The following is an 18,392-nucleotide window of genomic DNA, read 5'->3' as shown; positions in this document are numbered from 1 at the left end:
TAGGAATATGCCTGGTGGTGATCTAAACTAAAATACAGACCCCTGAGAGGAGTAAGAGACTTGTAGAACATATCAAAGGCAATGCGTGGGATTTCAGATCTCTGTGCCTTAATGCCCCATTAAATAGATGGCTCTTTCTTGAGGATAGAGATTGTACCACTGCATTTGTCACAGCTACTTTACGTAGCACTTGTGATGGTCTGTGAAATGGAACTATTCCGTGTGTAACTGGAGATTTGGACCTGGAACTCATAGAAGAAGGCAGAGGTGCAAACAGAGTGGAGAATAACCCGCATAATGGCGAAAGTTGAACCCATGGAACAGATAAAATCACTGAAGAAAGAGGCAAAAGAGAACCTGCAGAAAACATTTTTTTTTTTTAGGGTTTAAGGATACTAAGCATCCAGAAAAGAGAGTTTTAAATTAAGTCTCAAACTCAGCCAAGAAGCTGAACAGAATAAAACTGTTGGGACAGAGATTAGTGGTCATTGGTTAGCTTTCAAAGAGAAGTTTGAATGATACTGAGGGGGCCAGATTATAACACTGTTTGGAGTGTGTGGGTGGTGAATATAGACCACTTTTTTCAAACTTTGATAAAGAAATATAGTGATGAGGTGAAAGTTGCAGCTGCTCTTACTTTTAAAGAATAAAGAGATTTGAGCATTTTGAAATATTTGTGATTATATATTGGTAACTAAAAATGAATACACTCTGTCAGCATTTGCGGCTGCCTGCTCCTTTCCACGCCACCTCACAGGGAATGTGCTCCTTGCTGAAGGTGGATAGAGCGGTGTTGAGTGGCCTCCTAAAATAAATGTTGTGGCTCCTCTCCAGGAATGGTACAAAAAAATAACCCATTATTTAGATAATGAAGAACTGGGCTCTGCCTCCTGTTGCCTGGAATCACCTCAATGTTTTCCTAGCATTTTTGTGTCCACAATCCATAGAACACACAAAAGAGCCCGACCTGGTACACTCTCATCCACATTTGTGAAAATACTTTTGCTGTTGCAATGCATTTTGATCTTTCATTTTTCCTTCCATTGTATTCTGTTCTGCTTCATTTTTTAAAATGAAAAGTAATACCGCTCAGGATTCATGTGAGTGGATTTGCCCATGTATACTTTTTGTCAGCACACGCTGTACTGCTCCATCCTTGTCTGAGGCAGAATTGAGCTGCCTCAGATACATGTATTTTATAAGGAGAGATTTGGACAGGTAACTTAACTTCATCTATAAAACAGGTTGTACAAACATCAGATGAGACCCTTTACTAAAGAGCTTCTTCTCTGTAGAAGCACTGCCCAGGTAAAAGATTCTAGTATTGCCAAAACGTTCATTCTTTGCAAAGTACTCAAGATGGATTGTTTTTAGCTATATTTGCTGATTTCTTGCCCTGAGACTCAAAATGTTACATTTCTGTTCATAGCAACTTTTTTGGTTGGTGTGTAATTCATAAAAAAAATAGTTCGATTGATTTTTAAAGACCACTGTCAACTCAGCCTTCTGCAGTGCATTATGATCACTGTGTGTGTAATGTTTTGTTTGTGTGCCTTCCCAAAACTGACCAGCAGAAATTAAATAAACATCATTTTCAAAGGACATCAATCCTGTTTGTGTTTAAATAGTGATATATTTAGAGTTTTTAGGAGAGTTTTCTCAGCAACCCCCCTAGTAAGTTGAGGGGAGAGGGAACCTGTTGTCCCCAAGGCAACCAGAAAGTACAGTCAGGCAAAATCCCTTGGGGCTGCCAGCAGTCACTCATCTCCAGTCGCCCCTGGCTAGCTGACAATTAGGTACATTTAAACTAAGTACTCTAATGTGAATTAGTGCTAATTAATCCTCATATACTCTTGTTCTCATGTGGCTCTCATGTTTACTATTCAAAATATATGCTTTAGATCTTGTGCTTGTGATTCTTGTTGTAGTAAATTATTTTCAAAGGACTTTTCTTACTTTTAGGCTCTGTGTGTTGAGAGATAAGGGGATGGTTTGTGTTGGCAGAGGGAGGCTTCTAGCCTCCCTCGGTCCCAGAGGCTGTCATTCCTGTGTGCGTGTTTCACAGAAGGGAACTGTCCCAGAATCAATATTTGCATAGGAAACTTTCCCTAACCTACTCTTATTCTGATCAGATAAAAGGAAAATTAAGCCCCAAAATGTAAATAACTGTTTCCTCATCCTTCCAACACATGACCTGTTGACTAGGGGGCATGAACAGAGAAATTGACTCCTTATTTATTCTTTGACACTTAATCTTCATATTAAAGGGTCAATATACTGCTCCCTTTCAAGTGACGAACTATATATTTCCTGCATGTAACTTCATGGGAAGGTCATAAATCCTTGGAAGTCTCGAATAAATATTTTTATTCCCGTGTTATATATATAAACCACTGGCTCAAATGCATTCTTACTATTGCAGTTTTTCAGTATTTCCAAGAAAATTGTTATGTATGTGTCGGAGGAAACCATATTCTTGTCTTCATCATCAGGGTGCTGAGGTCGAGTCTCCCAGAACTTTGAGTGTCTCCATTATGCACAATGAGTAGATTGCTGAGTTACCTTTGCCAAGTCCCTTAACTTGCTTGTGTTTCTAATTCTCACTCTGTTAACTAAAATGTATGTAACTCCAGGCCAGGAATCTTGAGGTCTTTAAAGATGTAGCAAGAATTGTAGCATTGTTCCTGTAAGTGAAACCATCCGATATTTTTCTTTTATCTTTTGAGTTATTTCACTGAGCATAATTCCAGTATAGGGGAACCAAAGAAGACATCAGCGGGGTGGGGGTGGGGGATAATAACAATACAAAACAAAGCAAAAACAGTTATAAACCGGAGACACCTGCAGGGGAGGAGGAGGGAGAGGGATCAGAGGGAGGGAGGGAGGGAGGGAGAGAGGAGCACAGGGCACTGTGGTGATGGTGCACGGGTGAATTGGTGGAGGACTATGGGGACTACACCTGAGGGGGGAAAAAAGCAAACATTGTTTAAAAAGGAACAATGATGTAAAAGATATATATATATATATACATAATTTAAAAAAAAAGAATTGTAGCATTTTGCTAGAAATATAGAATTAAATTTCCCCCAAGTTTGCTTTTATTCTAATTTCTTCCTCCTCTGAATCTATTTCTCTGTATTAAGAATTTGCCTAAATCTCAAAAACATAGTGTTAGCTCTCAATCCTGCACATTCTATGTTAAGATAAGAAAAAGAAATGCTTATATCCCAAAATGCTATTATTTCAAAAACAAAAACATGAACCTAGTAGACAAGAATATTCCAAAATGTAATTATCTTTATTGTAATTGAAGCTAAAAGCTTTAAAGTGCAAAACTGAAATAAAGCTGAAATGGTGAATGGTCTCAAATGAAAAATGGTGGTGGGTGTGGGGCAATATTTACACATATCAGGGTATAAAGCTGTTGCTCTTGAACTCACAGTATTATAAACCAAAGGTAAATCCATAAAAAAAAAGTTAAAAATATCTACAAAAATAAAAAAAGGTCCAATATAGCATAAATTAAGTACTATGATATGACTGTTAACTTCACATGACAAAAGTTAAGCCTCATTGGACATCCCAAAATTGCCTTTGAAGAAAATTACTTGCCATTACAGGATGGAGGAAAATGACTTATATTATTTCAATAAATGGAATTTCTTACTTCTATGGCACATTGCATTTTGAAGTAGAATCTAGAATGTTATCTGATATTTTCCCCCTTGCATTCTTTATCTCTAGTTTTTTAGAGAGGCCACGAATGTTTTTCTTTATTCTTAAGTTTCTTCCTAGTCAGGCAACAGTAGCAACAGGGGATCCCCCTTTGAACAAGCATGAATGGAAATTTTTGCTGAGATAGAAGAAAAGCTTCAGCCCACTCCCATTCTTCTTGCCTTGCCTTCAGATGCTAAGCTGGCAAGAGTTATCCTAGTTACCCCTCTGCCCCTCCCCCCACTTTGTATTAAATAGTCATGAAAGAAGTAACTTATGTAAGTGGGACTGGTCAAATCATGCCATTTTGGTCACTTCATCCCTCTTATTTTTTATAGAGCTCATAAACTCTACACAGTGTTTTAAGTGGACTCCAGGGTAAACACCACACAGTAGATATAAAAGGCATGCAAAGGCAAAAAGTACATGAAACTGATATTTTTTAAAAATTCAGAACAGAAAACACATGTTTAAAATTACACAAAACAATGTACTCTGAATCCAGAAGTAGAATGAGTGAGCTAATTATCAATGAGGTTGTATGCTTTTGATGGAGAGAGCACAAAGAATAAATGTATGATGGATACAATAAATGATTTAATTGTTCTTCTCCCCATCTCCCTTCTCTTCCTCTTGTGTTCATGTTGTCTAGAAATACAGTTCAAATCTACCATGTGCTTCAGCTCATAGCCACCTTCCTGGTCTGAGCTATTATCTCTGGACTCCCTGCTTCACCTCTTGCTTTTTTTTTTTTTAAATCTGTTCTTCACAAAGAAGCCATAAAGAACTTTTGAAAATATACATCAAATCATACAATTTCCAATTTAAAAATTTCTCAGTGCTACCCCCTGTTATTAGGCTAATCGCTGAATTTCCAGTCTTCTTTCCTCTCTCCTGGCTTATCCTGTTCCATTCTCACCTGCATGGATGACTCCATCTCAACCTTTCACTGTCAACCCAAATAGTAATTCTTCAGAGAAGCAGCATTCCTGACCTCTCCTCCCCCAGTAGGTTTTCTGTCATTTCATGACCTTTAATTTCATCTTATTTTTAATTTTTTTTTTTGTTTTTAGTAATCATAGATGTAGTTGTTCTTGTTCTTTGGCTGTCTTCCCAGCTAGTGTATATACTTCATGAGTTCGGGGGCTTATCTGTCTTTTTCACAGAAATAACTCCAGTGCCAGGCACATGGTAGATACTCAACAGATATTTGTTTAAAGAACAAACTGTAGAAAAAGAAAAATAACTAGATCGTTGTACTTGGATCAGAGTACATTACCTTTTTTTGTTGAATGTCAGTGTGAAACTGGAGATTAGGAAAGAGCAAGAGAATTCAAGGAAAACCTTCAGTGATGAATAGTTAAGACGATAAGTGATATATAGGCCAAAACATGACATGTTGTTTTATTTTTTATTTTTTGAAACTATTTTAGCAGTTATGCCAAAGGTGGATCATATTATAAAGAAACTAGAATCAAGGCTTTGCATTAGGAGATTATTACACCAATGCAGAAAGGGTAATGTGGACTTAGCAGGGAGCTACTAGGGGAAAATGAGAGAAAAGGTGACATCAGGACTGTATAGTTTAGACTTTTATGGTAAAAATGCATTGAGCAATTGATAAATAAAATATCGTGCTTCCTTTATTATATAACACTGAGCTATCAGACCTAAAAAAACCACATTAATTTAAACAAAATATGACATTCTCACGTGAACTTAAATGAGTCTTCATCTGTATCCCTGTTCCCTCATGGGGGAAACACAGTGTTGACATGGTGATGCCTAGATGGGTTTAGATAAAGAGTAGAATTAAGATCAAGTTTTTTCACAGCCATTGATTTAATAAATGATGTATGTACAGATTGCTATCTGAACGGAAAAGATCTGAAGTTTTCTTATGTTTGCTGCATTTGCCTAATGTTGTTGTTTTTTTTTTTTTAAGCACTTGAGCAAAATGAGGAAAACAGTGACAAACATGGACCTGTGACAGAAGCTGAAAGTGTTCCAGACTCTCAGGTAAGATAAATTTTGTGGCAATGGCTCATTGCCTCCTCTGTGTTGAGAGTTGTCAACTACTGCAGGTGTTTGCAAAGGATACTGTTTACCTTTCCTGTTGTGTAGTGAAATTATGGGGAATAAAATGCTTATTTTGATACAGTCATTTCACAAGAAGAACCCTCAATTACTGATAACATTTATAATTTGATTCGTTGGGAAGGAGCAGATAGACATACTCCGCTTGCCAGAAGATGCACGAAAAGGAAGTAAAGAGCACTCTCTGGGCAGAACATCACTTGAGGCTGCAGAGGAGCATGTGCTGGCTAAGGGCATGGTGGCCAGGGCTTGGTAGGCCAGATCAATGTAATGCCTCATCAGCCAGAGATTCCGTGCCAGCCCTCCATAGCTAACTCATGGCATGGGTATGCTTTTGGTAGCAGTTACCTCCAAATACTATTGTCCATAAAAACTCTGGGCACTGTTCACTTTCTATAAAAGCCAAGCATTTAAATATTCTTACTTGGTTGACCCATTGTACTTCAGAGTTCCAGATCTGTTGAGTCTGGTCAGAATAATCACATTAGTAAATTTTGCAGGTATAATTTTTAATTCATTTACAGAATTGTTTTGCTATGGTAATATCAAAAGGCTGCAATGCACAAGTTCATGCTGATGTTACACTTTAGATTTCCAAGAAAACCTAGTCAGAGATTCCCCAACCAATTCCATGTATTTGATATCATCTCTAGCTTAATCATTAAATGATTAATGGAACTGTTGTTTCAAAACCTAAATTGTCTTTATTCTCTATTTGTTTTTAGCATATTTTGTGGGCAAAAGTCTGTTTTAACACAATTTTATTTTTCTGTGTATCTCAAAGGACACACAGACCTTGTTCTTTGAGACTTTATGACTTTTTCAACTTCAGTGACATAACTACACATCTACAGGATGTACAGAGGAGTGAAATCATGAAACCAAATGTGAATCAATAATTATGTAAGAAACAGACTTTGTTCAGGTTTGAAAGTCAGGAGTTAAGTTCACTGGCAGCATACATATAAGTGTTTCAGGCCTGGGCAGCCTAACAAGGCAACTGTCATCTCCTCTGATGTGCTTGAGAAAACTTTTATCAGCTGCTACCGTTAAGAGCAACAGTTGTATTGTTTTGATGCTGCTATTTTGTCTATACAAATGCTTGGGTAGACATCAGTAGTTCAAATCGTGTAAGGTGAGCTTAAAACTTTCTAAATTTCACCCTTGGATACCTAGGCAAAATTAGAAGTAAATGTTTGTGTGTGCTCATGGGTATATGTGTGTCAAGTGTATTAAAAAATGTATTAATGTGACGTTTGATGTCTGTATAGTTAGTTGAGCCTCTATATGCCAGACCCTATGAAAAGTTTTCATATTATTTACCCTAAAGAATATTTTAGGGGAAAATGACTCAGGCTGTTGAAAACTTTAGGTGTATAAAAGGTTAAGATAAGTCACTGACCCCAGGTACTGGGGCCTTGTGCACAGGTTTCCCACCTACCAGAAAACTCTGGTTGTGCCTTCATATGATGGGTCCTTTTCTTCCTTTTTCTGCCTAAGAAACTCCCTGTTTAAGTGCAGTGACATGTGGGAGGACTAAAGAGAGCGTACAGTCTCGGGGTAGCAGCACCCCAGTCCTTCTTCCGCATAGTCATGTTCCCTTTAGTCCAGTTCTTTAGCATCTCTAAACCTGAAATCCTATAGGGTAGCATGAGTGTTTTTGTCACCTAAGTATCCCCACTGTGATAGTAACCAGCATGCTTCATTTTCATCTTGCAGAGGTTTTATAAAGTTACCCCAAGGTTGAAATAAAGCAACATAAAATATGCCCGCCACTTGACAAAAGAGTTTCAATAAATATTATCCAGTGCACAGTCCGTCTGACTGTTCTGCTCCCTGCTCTCTCTGGTGAATTCTATCACCTTCCCGTGCCTCTGACCTGTATCCCAGTTCTTGTATAAATAAATCTTAAAAAAAAAAAAAGAACTTGCTTATTCTCATTTTTTTTTACATCTTTATTGTTTGTCAATTTCACAGCCTTGCTCAGCGGTATGACCAATAACATGTGTGGATTGTAAATTATTAATACATCATTTCTCTCAGGTCAAAAAAAATAAAATATTGGTGATCTCCCCACATTAGTCTGAAAGCTTAAGGAATCAAGTATATGAAAGTAATATACCCCTTACTTCATCAATTATGTAAATGTATAATATTGTATTTTCCTTTCATCAGAAATTAGCTATGCAATACAATATATTAAGAAAGCATTTGAGAACAATAACAGGTATAAATTCCATGTGTCTGCCATTTCTTCTTCCATCCCTGCCCAGCAGGTGCTGGTAAGACACAGTATCACACAGAGTTTGTATAGGATGGGTTTATTCAACAACAGTGTTATACGAACACAAATAATTTTACAAGGGAGGAGAACCAAAGGCATGCTATTCCTAAACTTGCATTTTCTCACTTGTACAGACAATAGGAGTCCTTGCATGATGTCTACAGCTCTGTGATGCCCTAGCCTGGTGTCTGAGACTAGTACAGGGGCACCAGGCAATCTGCCTTTACTCTTGCACTTTCTCTCATATGCACCTTTCACTGTGGGGACTTCTTGAGCCTTTCTCCAGTTATCAAAGGATAAAATTTTCTATCTCAAATTTTTCATAGTTTTCTTCTCTCTTTGGGAAAATTTGAGAAAATGAGGACGTCCTGTTCTACAATTATTGTTTAATATTGTTTGTTTTCTGAAATTTTCTGGAAGAAATTTAGTATTTTGTTTTGGCAATAGGTACATACAATTGAATATGTAGTATATCAGCCCATCATTGTTTTATTTTGTCATTTGGATTTTCTGTGAAGTAGCAAAATTAATAATTTTATGAATTTCTATTCAAGATTTAATTTTTAAAGAAATGCATCTATTATATAGTCATTCATAAAAATTTGCCTGAATACCCTGAGTTTATAATGAACAGCTTTACATTATTGCAAAAGTGCTTTCATGAAAGGTGACTCTTTCATCCTCTTTTTTCATTACCATGATAGCAGTTTTTGCATGATGTTTTTTCTAGGTCTTTTAGAAAAAGTAATTTTTTTAAGTCAGGATAATACAGCCATGTTCTCATAGATAGAATTGTGCTGTTTCACATTGTATCGCAAAAGTTGTCAGTTGTCATCCTTGAAGCTTTTCCTAAGGGAACCCTTTCCAAGTTTCACTTTACCCCATTTGAAAGAGTAGAACCAACATTTTTATTACTCCATTTATAAAGGAAACAGACTTTTCATTTACATTCATAACATTTCTCAAACACTGAAAATCATATGAATAGCTTTTAATTATACATTACCGAGATTTTTTTTCAAAGCAGACCATGAAATAAGGCTCTTAAATTACTCTCTGACAGTTTTACATTAATCTTTTTTTTTCTGGCCTAGCAATGTTAGGTAAACTGTTTATAATTAATTTCACTTGGATAAATTAAATAGTCCAAGAATGTAGAAGTCTAGATCAATGACTGTTAGTTATCTTGCTTCTCCTAACATAAAATGTTCCCAAAATATATTAGTGAATATATTTTTTATTTTTATATATAAAGTAAATATATGTACTTAATTTTTTAATTAAATCTCTACATTGCAGAGCTGTGAAGGGGGGTCCCCCCCAGCTCACATCCAAAGAACAACTGGTTTAGTATGGTGCTTCCAAAGAGGTGCTTTATAAACTATCTTGGCTGTGTAGGCATCTCTCTGAGCTTTAAAGTTCTTCAGGGAATAAAAAAGCACTTGTAACCCTTCTTTAAAGCTTTTTTTTCCTTTTTTTTTTGATAGTTACTATGTAAACGGTGCTATAGAATTGATAATCTTAAGCAAATGCATCTAAAAGTTATGCAGAAATCTGAAAAATCAAGATAGCAGTATACCTTTTTTAATTATGATTTAATTAAAATATGAAATAAAGTTAAGTGAAACATGTTTTAAAAGTAATAATATTTTGTATTTAAAATACATAATTTATGTGCCCAAGTCTCCACTTCTAATCAAGATATGTTTCCTCATGAAAGAAAAGTCTATAATTAGGATCCTAACATATGATATAAAGGATGTTTAGAGTTCCTTAAAAACTTATGTTCACACTAAAACCAAAGAAAAACAGCCAAGATCTCTCAAAATTGCTCTACTCAGTTCTACCCTTTTATTGCTAATATTATCAGTTGTTTTATAAAAATCTATATGGAACTCCAGACAGAGGGAAAGAGTCTATCTCTAAATCAGAGTCTGAGAAATTAGCCAAGAGATAACAGGCTCTGCCATGTGCCAAATTAGTTAACTTCATGATACTTTTGTCCTGTGTATGTCCACCTGGTCCCAATCCCCTCTATTATGCAGGGCTGCCATATTGGGGAGCACAGAGACTAGGACTAATACATTCTACTATGAATTAACAACCAGCAGGTCCTGAGGTTGCAAGGTCAGGAACATCTCTTTCCACTAGCAGTACAGTACATTAAATGTGTGGCTGACAAGGATGGAGAGAGAAGAAACCCTAAATGGTGAACTTTAATTAATTTTCTAAATAACAAAAACTTAGTTCATTTAAGTGTCAAGAATGTTAATCATTTGTGTGTAGAAACTCTCCCAAATAGTTTTTCTGTTGTCTTAGTTTAAAGGAAGCTACTTAAAGGATAAAACTGAGCCTCTTTTACCCTCTTATATTGATTAAAAGAGGATCTTCAAGATCAGCCTATGTAGTTGGCATTACTCAGGTTATGGGTCCCATTAAAATCCCGATAAAAAGAAAGATGCCCTAAAGAGGATGACCAGGATGGTTAAAGGCTCTAAAAATAAAACCATGAGGGCCCTTTATAATCTACTCTTGTCCAGTTTCCTGTCCTCCTAGGTCAGGAGTTGACAAACCCCAGCCAACTGCCTGTTTTTGTAAATAAAGTGTTCATTCATTTGTATATTGACTTTGATGCTTTTTCTCTCAAGCTGCAGAATTGGGTAGTTCACGAGAGGCCACAAGGTCCACTAAGCCTAGAACATACCAGATTCTTGAATAATGTTGTTTCATTGTTTCATTATAGCCTTGATAACAAAAGCAAAATCCAGGGTCGATAGTGAACAAAATGTTGTTATTTAGAGGTCTGCTTTTGTTATCATCATTGCCCTTAAATCTATATTTCTAAGCACCTACTGACAGTGTTAAGTGAGAACTTAATGTATTTACATTTGGGCCCTTTACCTTAAAAGTTTGCCTATGTTTACAACTGAAATGTCTGCACTGCTTTCATTTTTACCTACCTCCAGTATCTTCCCAGAGCCCTTACTCTGGGTCTGAGTGGTTTTATTTTTAGATCCCTTAACTTGACTTCTTGTTTCTCTGGGAAATAAAGATCTTCAGAAAAAAATTACCATGTGTTCTCACCATCAAATATTCCAACCTACCTGTTTAATTACCCCTGAACTTCACCATCCCTCCTGTTAGAGTGAGGGAAATACATACACTCATGTTTCTGTCTGAGAGTATGTCTTTAGGGTTTCTTTCCTGCTGAAGGATATCACTCCTAAAAATGCCTTCTTGCCCTCTATATTATATTGCCTTCTCTAGTGGTTAGTTTCTAATAACACAAATATGCTAGAATATCCCTCACTCTAAATAAGCAAATGAGCAAAACTCCCTTCCACATCACACTTTAGCTAATATGCCATTTATTGTAACATAACTCCTCAGAAGAATCATCTCTCATTTTCTGTTGAACCCAACCACTTTTTCCTCAACTTTTTTCCTCAACTTTTTTTCCTGAAAAAATAGTATATTAAAACTCATCGATGGGCCTCCCCTGGTGGCGCAGCAGTTGAGCGTTGGGCTGAGAAGCTGCCCGCAGCCTCTGCAGCGCTGGTTCAATCCCTGGCCAGGGTGAGGGTCCCACATGGTGTGACAGACCCCTCCTGCCATGCCCACTACTCCCCTCAGCAGTGTATTTCATCAGTCTTTCTGTTCTGCTCCCTGCTCTGGTGAATTCTCTCACCCTCCCGCGCTTCTGACTCTACCCAGTGCTTGTATAAATAAATAAATCTTTAAAAAAACAAAACTCACCAATTACTTTTGTCAAATTCAATAACAACTCTGTTGAAACCATCTCATTTGATATTTCAGCAGCATTTGATAGCTTTTTGCTCTCTCTTCCTTGAAGTACTGTCTCCACTACTCACCGCTCTCTTCCTAAAGCCACTCCTTCTAAGGCTGTTTTGTGGTTGCTCCTCATCTTCCCAAAGTCTAAGCATTAGACCCAGTTCCTAAAGTTCTTCTCTCTGTTTATATCACGCCACTGGTGACGTCACCTATTTCTCCAGTTTTAAATACTAACTGTACTAGAATTACTTCAAATTCCTACCTTGAGCCTGAGCCTCTCCCATGAACCTCCAGATTACCAACCTAGCACCTCCACTTGGATAGCTAGTAGCCATTTTCCTTCCCAAACCTTTCCCCCTGTCTTTCCAATCTCATGAAATGACTGTCAACCCTTCCAGATACTCAGGGCAAATACCGTATAGAAAACAAAATCTGCTAGACCTTATTTTTAAAATATATCCAGATTCTAACCATTTTTCACCATATCTACTGCTATCACAGTGTAAGCCATCTCTTGTCTGAATACCAATCTCCTAATTGGTCTTCTAGCTGCAACTATTTCTCCCACCCCTTCTGGGTTTTTCTCAACCCGGAAGGCAGAATGATCCTGTTAAAATCTAAGTCATATTACACCTGTGCTATGTTCAGAGCCTTCCAAAGGATTTTCATCTTGTCCAATAAAAAAAAAATCTAATTTTTGTACACAGTCTGTTAGGAAACTACATAATATAGTATCACAAATCTCTGACCTACCCCTCCAGTCTCTTCCACACAGCTGTTCTTCAACCATGCTGTACTTTTTTTTTTTTTAAAGATTTTATTTATTTATACAAGCACTGGGTACAGTCAGAAGCGCGGTGAGAGAATTCACCAGAGCCAGAGCAGGGAGCAGAACAGGCAGAAGGACCGAAGTACACTGCTGAGGGGAGCAGCGGGCGGCAGGAGAGGTCTGCGCGCCATGTGGGACCCTCCTCCGGTGGCCGGGGAGCAGCCGGGGATCGAACCGGCGCTGCAGAGGCTTCGGGCAGCTTCGCAACCCAGCGCTCAACCGCTGCGCCACCAGGGAGGCCCATGCTGTACTTTTTTTTTCTTCCTTGAATATGCCAGACATATTCAGGCCTCAAGGCTCTTACACTCTTGTTCCTCTGCTTGAAGCACCTTTTCTTACTTCTTTTAGTTCTCCATTCAAATATCATTTTACTGAATAATTCTTCCCTGATATTCATCTTAACAAGACTGCTAATCATTTCTCTGCCTCTTTACCCTGCTTTCCTTTCCTTCCTACCATGTATTACTCTGTGACATTTCAGTTGGTATGTTATGTAACCCACATCACATATTGAATGTAGCTCCATGGCATTTGGGACTTGGTTTTAATTTTAATCTTAATTTTGTTCGTTGCTGTAGCTGCAGAGTATATGTTAGATTTGAGCACATGGTTGTTGCTCAAATAAAATCTCTTAAGTAAATGAATGAATGAAATAATGAACTGGGGGATGTACTTAGGAATTACTAAAAAGAAGATATTATAGGGCCTTCCTGGTGGCGCAAGGGGTTAAGCACCACACCATGAAGCAATCCGCAGGCCCTCTGCAGTACGAGTTCAAACCCTGGCCAGCCAGGGAGCAACCCACATGGCAAGGCAGACCTCTCCTGTCTCATCTGCTGCTCCCCTCAGCAGTGTATTTCAGTCAGTCTGCCTGTTCTGTTCCCCACTCTGTCTCTGGTGAATCCTCTCACCTCCCCGCATCTCTGGCCTCTACCCCAGCTCTTGTATTCATAAATAAATAAATCTTAAAAAAAAAGAATATATTATTAGTGGTAATTAAACATTTAACAGATTGTCATATTGGAGAAGAAATAGAGACTGGTTTCAGTTTTTAAAAGACAAAACTAGTACTCATGGGTTGAAGTTCAGTGGTTTCAGAGTTTTGTCTAGCCTGTTTCAGAATTTTCCAATAATCCTGGCTCTCCAACAGCACACAGGCTGTTTTAAGATAAATTAAGATCCCTGTCTAAGGAAACTTTGGAAACAAGCTGGAAGTTCACTTGTGAGGGAAGTTGTAAAAATAAATCTGAGACTTTGATGGAAGAATTCCACTGGCTGTCCAATAGGAAATTGTGATTTGGGCCATTTCAGGTATTTTTGTTTTCCTTACTAATTGTTAGAGCAACTGCTAGATAAGTAGTTGTCCTGCCTTGGCAATAAAGATTTGGTCATTGCTTTGCATAGATGGCTCCATTTCACTGATACCCACTCAACAAAATGGATATCTTTAGCACAAACTGTTAAGATCATGAAGCTGTGGATCACTTACTGACCACTTGTCCATATTTGGTCATGTTATGGAGTCCATTCAAAGCTTATAGATTGCATTGGGTAAAGCAAAAATTCTATAGTTTGACTGCTTCTGCCAGGAGTGACTTCAGATTTCTTTTCTAGATTATGTCCTTATATGTCAGTATGAGCCATTTTTGAAAGAATTTAAACAGAAACTTCATAATTTGTGTGTTACAACAAACATTTTTATGTAATCAAAGTTGTAGATTTTCCCCTTCTTGTAATATTCACTTAGGTACTTTGGCATTGTAAAAAGTATGATGCCTTTTGAATCATTTCCAAATCCTGATATATGAGGGTTAACATTCTTTTCCCAACTTATTTAATAAACTTTTCACTATGTTTTATAACTTACCAGGGGTTTTTCCTAATAATGCCACAAAGTAATTTTCCATTTGTGAAAAAGCAAATTATCTTGTGATCTTCTTGCTATGTATTTGTGCATGGAATGATCTGGTAAAGCAAAAGAATTAGGAGGTTGTGTACTGTTATTTTTAGTACTCTGTATCACTTCTCCCTTATTGCCAGAGTGGTTCCTGGCTAACTTTCCCATGAGTTTTTAACCTCTTGCTAGGCTTATGTAACAGGAAACAGGCTGTCAGGAACAAATAGTAGCATATCAGGAACACTTTAGCAGCAAATGATTTAGTTCGCTCTATCTTCACTCTCGTAAAGTAGACTGGTGCATGATCTCAATTTTTAGTCTTTTGGCACGGTATTGCTAGACTAAAATAATATAATTTCAATTTGGAAAGGCAAAGTTGCTTTTTTTTTTTTTTTAAACCAACATCATGATTTAATCCAGGCGATGGAAAAGATGAGCTTATCATAAAGTGAACTTTGCAGTGGTGTCATGTCCTGGGACTGTGGATTTAAGTATATCTTCGCTTTTTCTCCAACTCTTAAGGCAGGGGTGATGTGCAAGCTTCAGGAAAGAGATGATATTGGACGAATTGAACTGGTCCAGAAGCTGGCAAGAGAAAACTGTCAGTTCTTGCAGACGGACAAAAAAGATCAGGAGAAATCTGAACACGTAAGCTGTTTTCTTTTTGGGGGTGTAGGTTTTAAGGGGAGGAAAAATGTTTCTGCCTGGTTGTATGTTTGAAGGAAAGACTTTTAAATTCTTTACCTTTTGGTTTTTTCCCTTCCAAAAGCATCCTTCTTTGTAAAAATGATAGTTGCTCATAGGCTTAAGTCAGTAGTTATGCCACTGGATTTAAGAAGAGAACACTTCTGAAAAGTAAATCATGCAGAAATATAAGAACGCATGTAAGCAAATATGAACGCATGTCTACTTATGATCCTGACTTGATGGATTTCAGGTTTTACTTTGGGAGTTTATCCATTAGATCGTTTGTTGAAGACAAATTTTGAAAGAAAATTCCCATATCCTTTTTTAAAAAATATTTGTTTATTTATGCATACAAGAGCTGGGGTACAGGCCAGAGATGCAGGGGGTAAGAGGACTCACCAGAGACAGAGTGGGGAACAGAACAGGCAGACTGACCGAAAAACACTGCTGAGGGAAGCAGCGGGCGAGATAGGAGAGGTCTGCTTTGCCATGTGGGTTGCTCCCTGGCCAGCCAGGGACTGAACTCGTGCTGTAGAGCCTGTGATTGCTTCATAGTTCGGTGCTTAACCCCTTGTGCCTCCAGGGAGGGTCCCCATATCCTTTTTATGTTTAACACAAGGGTATATGTTGTTACCAAATGAAATCACTAAAAGTGATAAGAAGAGAAGAATGGATAGACAATGCTCTCATCAAGTGAGAGAGCCAAAGGGAGTTCTCCCAGTGTCTTATGAATGTTTGTTTTCCAACAAGAGTTATATTGTGTGTCGTTAAACTGGAGGAAAAGGACGCTCTGCTTGGTCCTCCTGAAAGTAGTTATTCAGATTGAGCCTCAGAACTGAGAACACTGCGTCATGCCGGGGTGACAATGGGACCACTTTCTTCTGCCATACATTGTTGTCTGTTGACTTTGTTGTTGTTTTGAAGACTTCACTTTTTGGTGCTGAACTATCAGTATTGCTCATGAAAGGGAAAATTCCTCAGTGCTTATAAGCATGTTTTTCTCTGACTTTAATTTTTCTTTGGAATTTTATTTTCAACCCTTTCCAAGAGGGAAAAATTGCTTCATGCTCTTTCTTCTCTAAGGTCATCAGTACAAATACCAGCCTTTAGCCAAGCAGGAGAGGATGTGAGATGTTCAGAGATGGCAGGCCGTGTAGTTTATAACATATCACATCTAGACATTGCAATTGGTCTCAAAGGGGAGAATGATTAAGCATTTCAGATCCTTCTAATTGAACTATCTTGGGGTGGTTGTTGACTTTAAGTTTGGGTAGAAATTTCAGGCTCCTTCTCTTTACTAGGCACTACTGTAAAGTTTGGCACTTGTTCAAGTTATAAAAAGCTCCCTGAATGTTACTTGGTTCACAGACTGACTTCTAACCTCTGTATGTTCTTATAATATTTAAATATTCTTGTGTGTGCATGAAATTTCGTAAAACAATACTCCTTTTGTTGTATTTTATTTAGAAGAGAGTTTTTGTGTTCCATATTATTGATTTCAAAGTGCATGTTTATCCCACATTTTTCCATCTCTGAAACTAGCATGAATTTTAAAAATTGAGGGTATGAAAGCAAATCATGGTTTGTGAGCATTTTTTCTTGTTAGTCCTTAAAACGAATGACATATTTTACAGTGGATTGCACACTGATCCATTGGACCAGGGATAACCTTAGGGTAGGTCATGATCTTTCAAAATCACACGAGTACCATTTCACCAAGGCTGGAAATCAGCTTCCCAGTTATTACAGAGGTATCTGCCTCGTCTTTGTCTTATATTTAATTGTATCTAGAATATTATAGTCACAACTAAGAAAAATATAATTACCCTCCAAATATGTAATAATACAAACCTGAACTCGATGCTGATGATTGTAAAGACAACATAAGACAGAAATTTAGTGCCAGATGATTTGTAGTTTTGATTATGATTATTTACTCTCTGTTACCAGTAAACCTTTAGGATTGTAAATTAGAACACTAATGTTTCTTACTACTTGCATGAATGTCATAATATGGATGCATTAACATCCATAGCTCTGAAGAGCTTGCACTTCTGAGAGGAAAGATATAAATAAGTAAACAGAAAGATGGCCTTTCCTATCTAGACTTTTCCTATTGAAACTTAAAGTAAGAAAGGGTGAATGTTAGGAGTCATTCATCCTTATGATAAATAAAAACTTTGCCACTCTGTGATCTCATTCCTGCAGGATGACTAAAAGCTGATATTTATATAGTACTCCACTAAATAAATAGGTTTTTTGAAACTACGCATTTATACTTTTTACAATAATTTATTAGGAATAGAAACCATTCAGTAGATTATTTTACTCTCTTATATTTTAAGTGTTTGAATCATCTCTACCTTTGCTTGTACATTAAGTTCACTGTGTTCATGAACTGGATGTATGTAGCCTTTTTGTGTTTTCTGCTCTGCTTTCTTTTCAAGATCAGTCATCTGCTTTTGCTCTTGAAAACTCACTTTAATAACAGCATGTACAGAGGAAACTGCAGTTTACTTAATGTAAACCTAAGTCTGCAGTTTCCTCTTCTTGTTAAAACAATAACAATAATGACTAAACCCTGGGGTTACATACAGATTTCCTTTCTTTTATGATTTTTAAATACTTCATCTACCTCATCTATCATTGCTGAACCCAAGATAGCTAAGTAGAGAATGATAAGATTTCACGTAGAATCCAAGTTGCCTATTGAGTCATTCTTTTATACCAAACTGCATTGCTCCTCCAGTTCTAGGATGCCTCATCCCTTTTTATAAATATGTGCCAAGATGAGAAAGCTACTTTGAAGTACTACTGCACAGGAAAGATATGAATTTGATAGAATAAAGCTGGTATATCTTGTTACAAATTGAAGGGCCTTAGAGCTTTCTGAGTAGGCATTTTTAATATTTCCTTAAACTAGTAAATGCCATGATTATAAATGTGTGCAATTATAGAAACACTTCACTGTGCTTTTGCCAAGGTGTTTCTGAGAAAAAAAAGTTAAATGTATAATTATCACAGATTTCTCAGGAAGCACTTGGTTTTCCTATTTTTACTACCTAGGTGTAGGTAAAATTAGCCAGTATGAG

General features: G+C 37.2%; 1 protein-coding gene across 1 annotated transcript in view; it reads left to right on the top strand.

Annotated features, from left to right (window-relative positions):
• Positions 1 to 18,392, top strand: part of RAPGEF5 (Rap guanine nucleotide exchange factor 5) — a gene marked incomplete at both ends in the record, with an annotated part of 218,864 nt that overhangs the window by 107,715 nt on the left and 92,757 nt on the right. Inside the window, 2 exons of the mRNA XM_084230165.1 lie at positions 5,660 to 5,733; positions 15,136 to 15,261. Of these exons, the coding sequence (XP_084086291.1) occupies positions 5,660 to 5,733; positions 15,136 to 15,261 (200 nt within the window). The remainder of the gene's footprint in view (positions 1 to 5,659; positions 5,734 to 15,135; positions 15,262 to 18,392) is intronic.

This window comes from Talpa europaea (genome assembly GCF_964194135.1).
Source record: "Talpa europaea genome assembly, chromosome: 3".
Lineage (NCBI taxonomy): Eukaryota > Metazoa > Chordata > Mammalia > Eulipotyphla > Talpidae > Talpa > Talpa europaea.
This window is presented reverse-complemented; position numbering and strand designations above follow the sequence as displayed.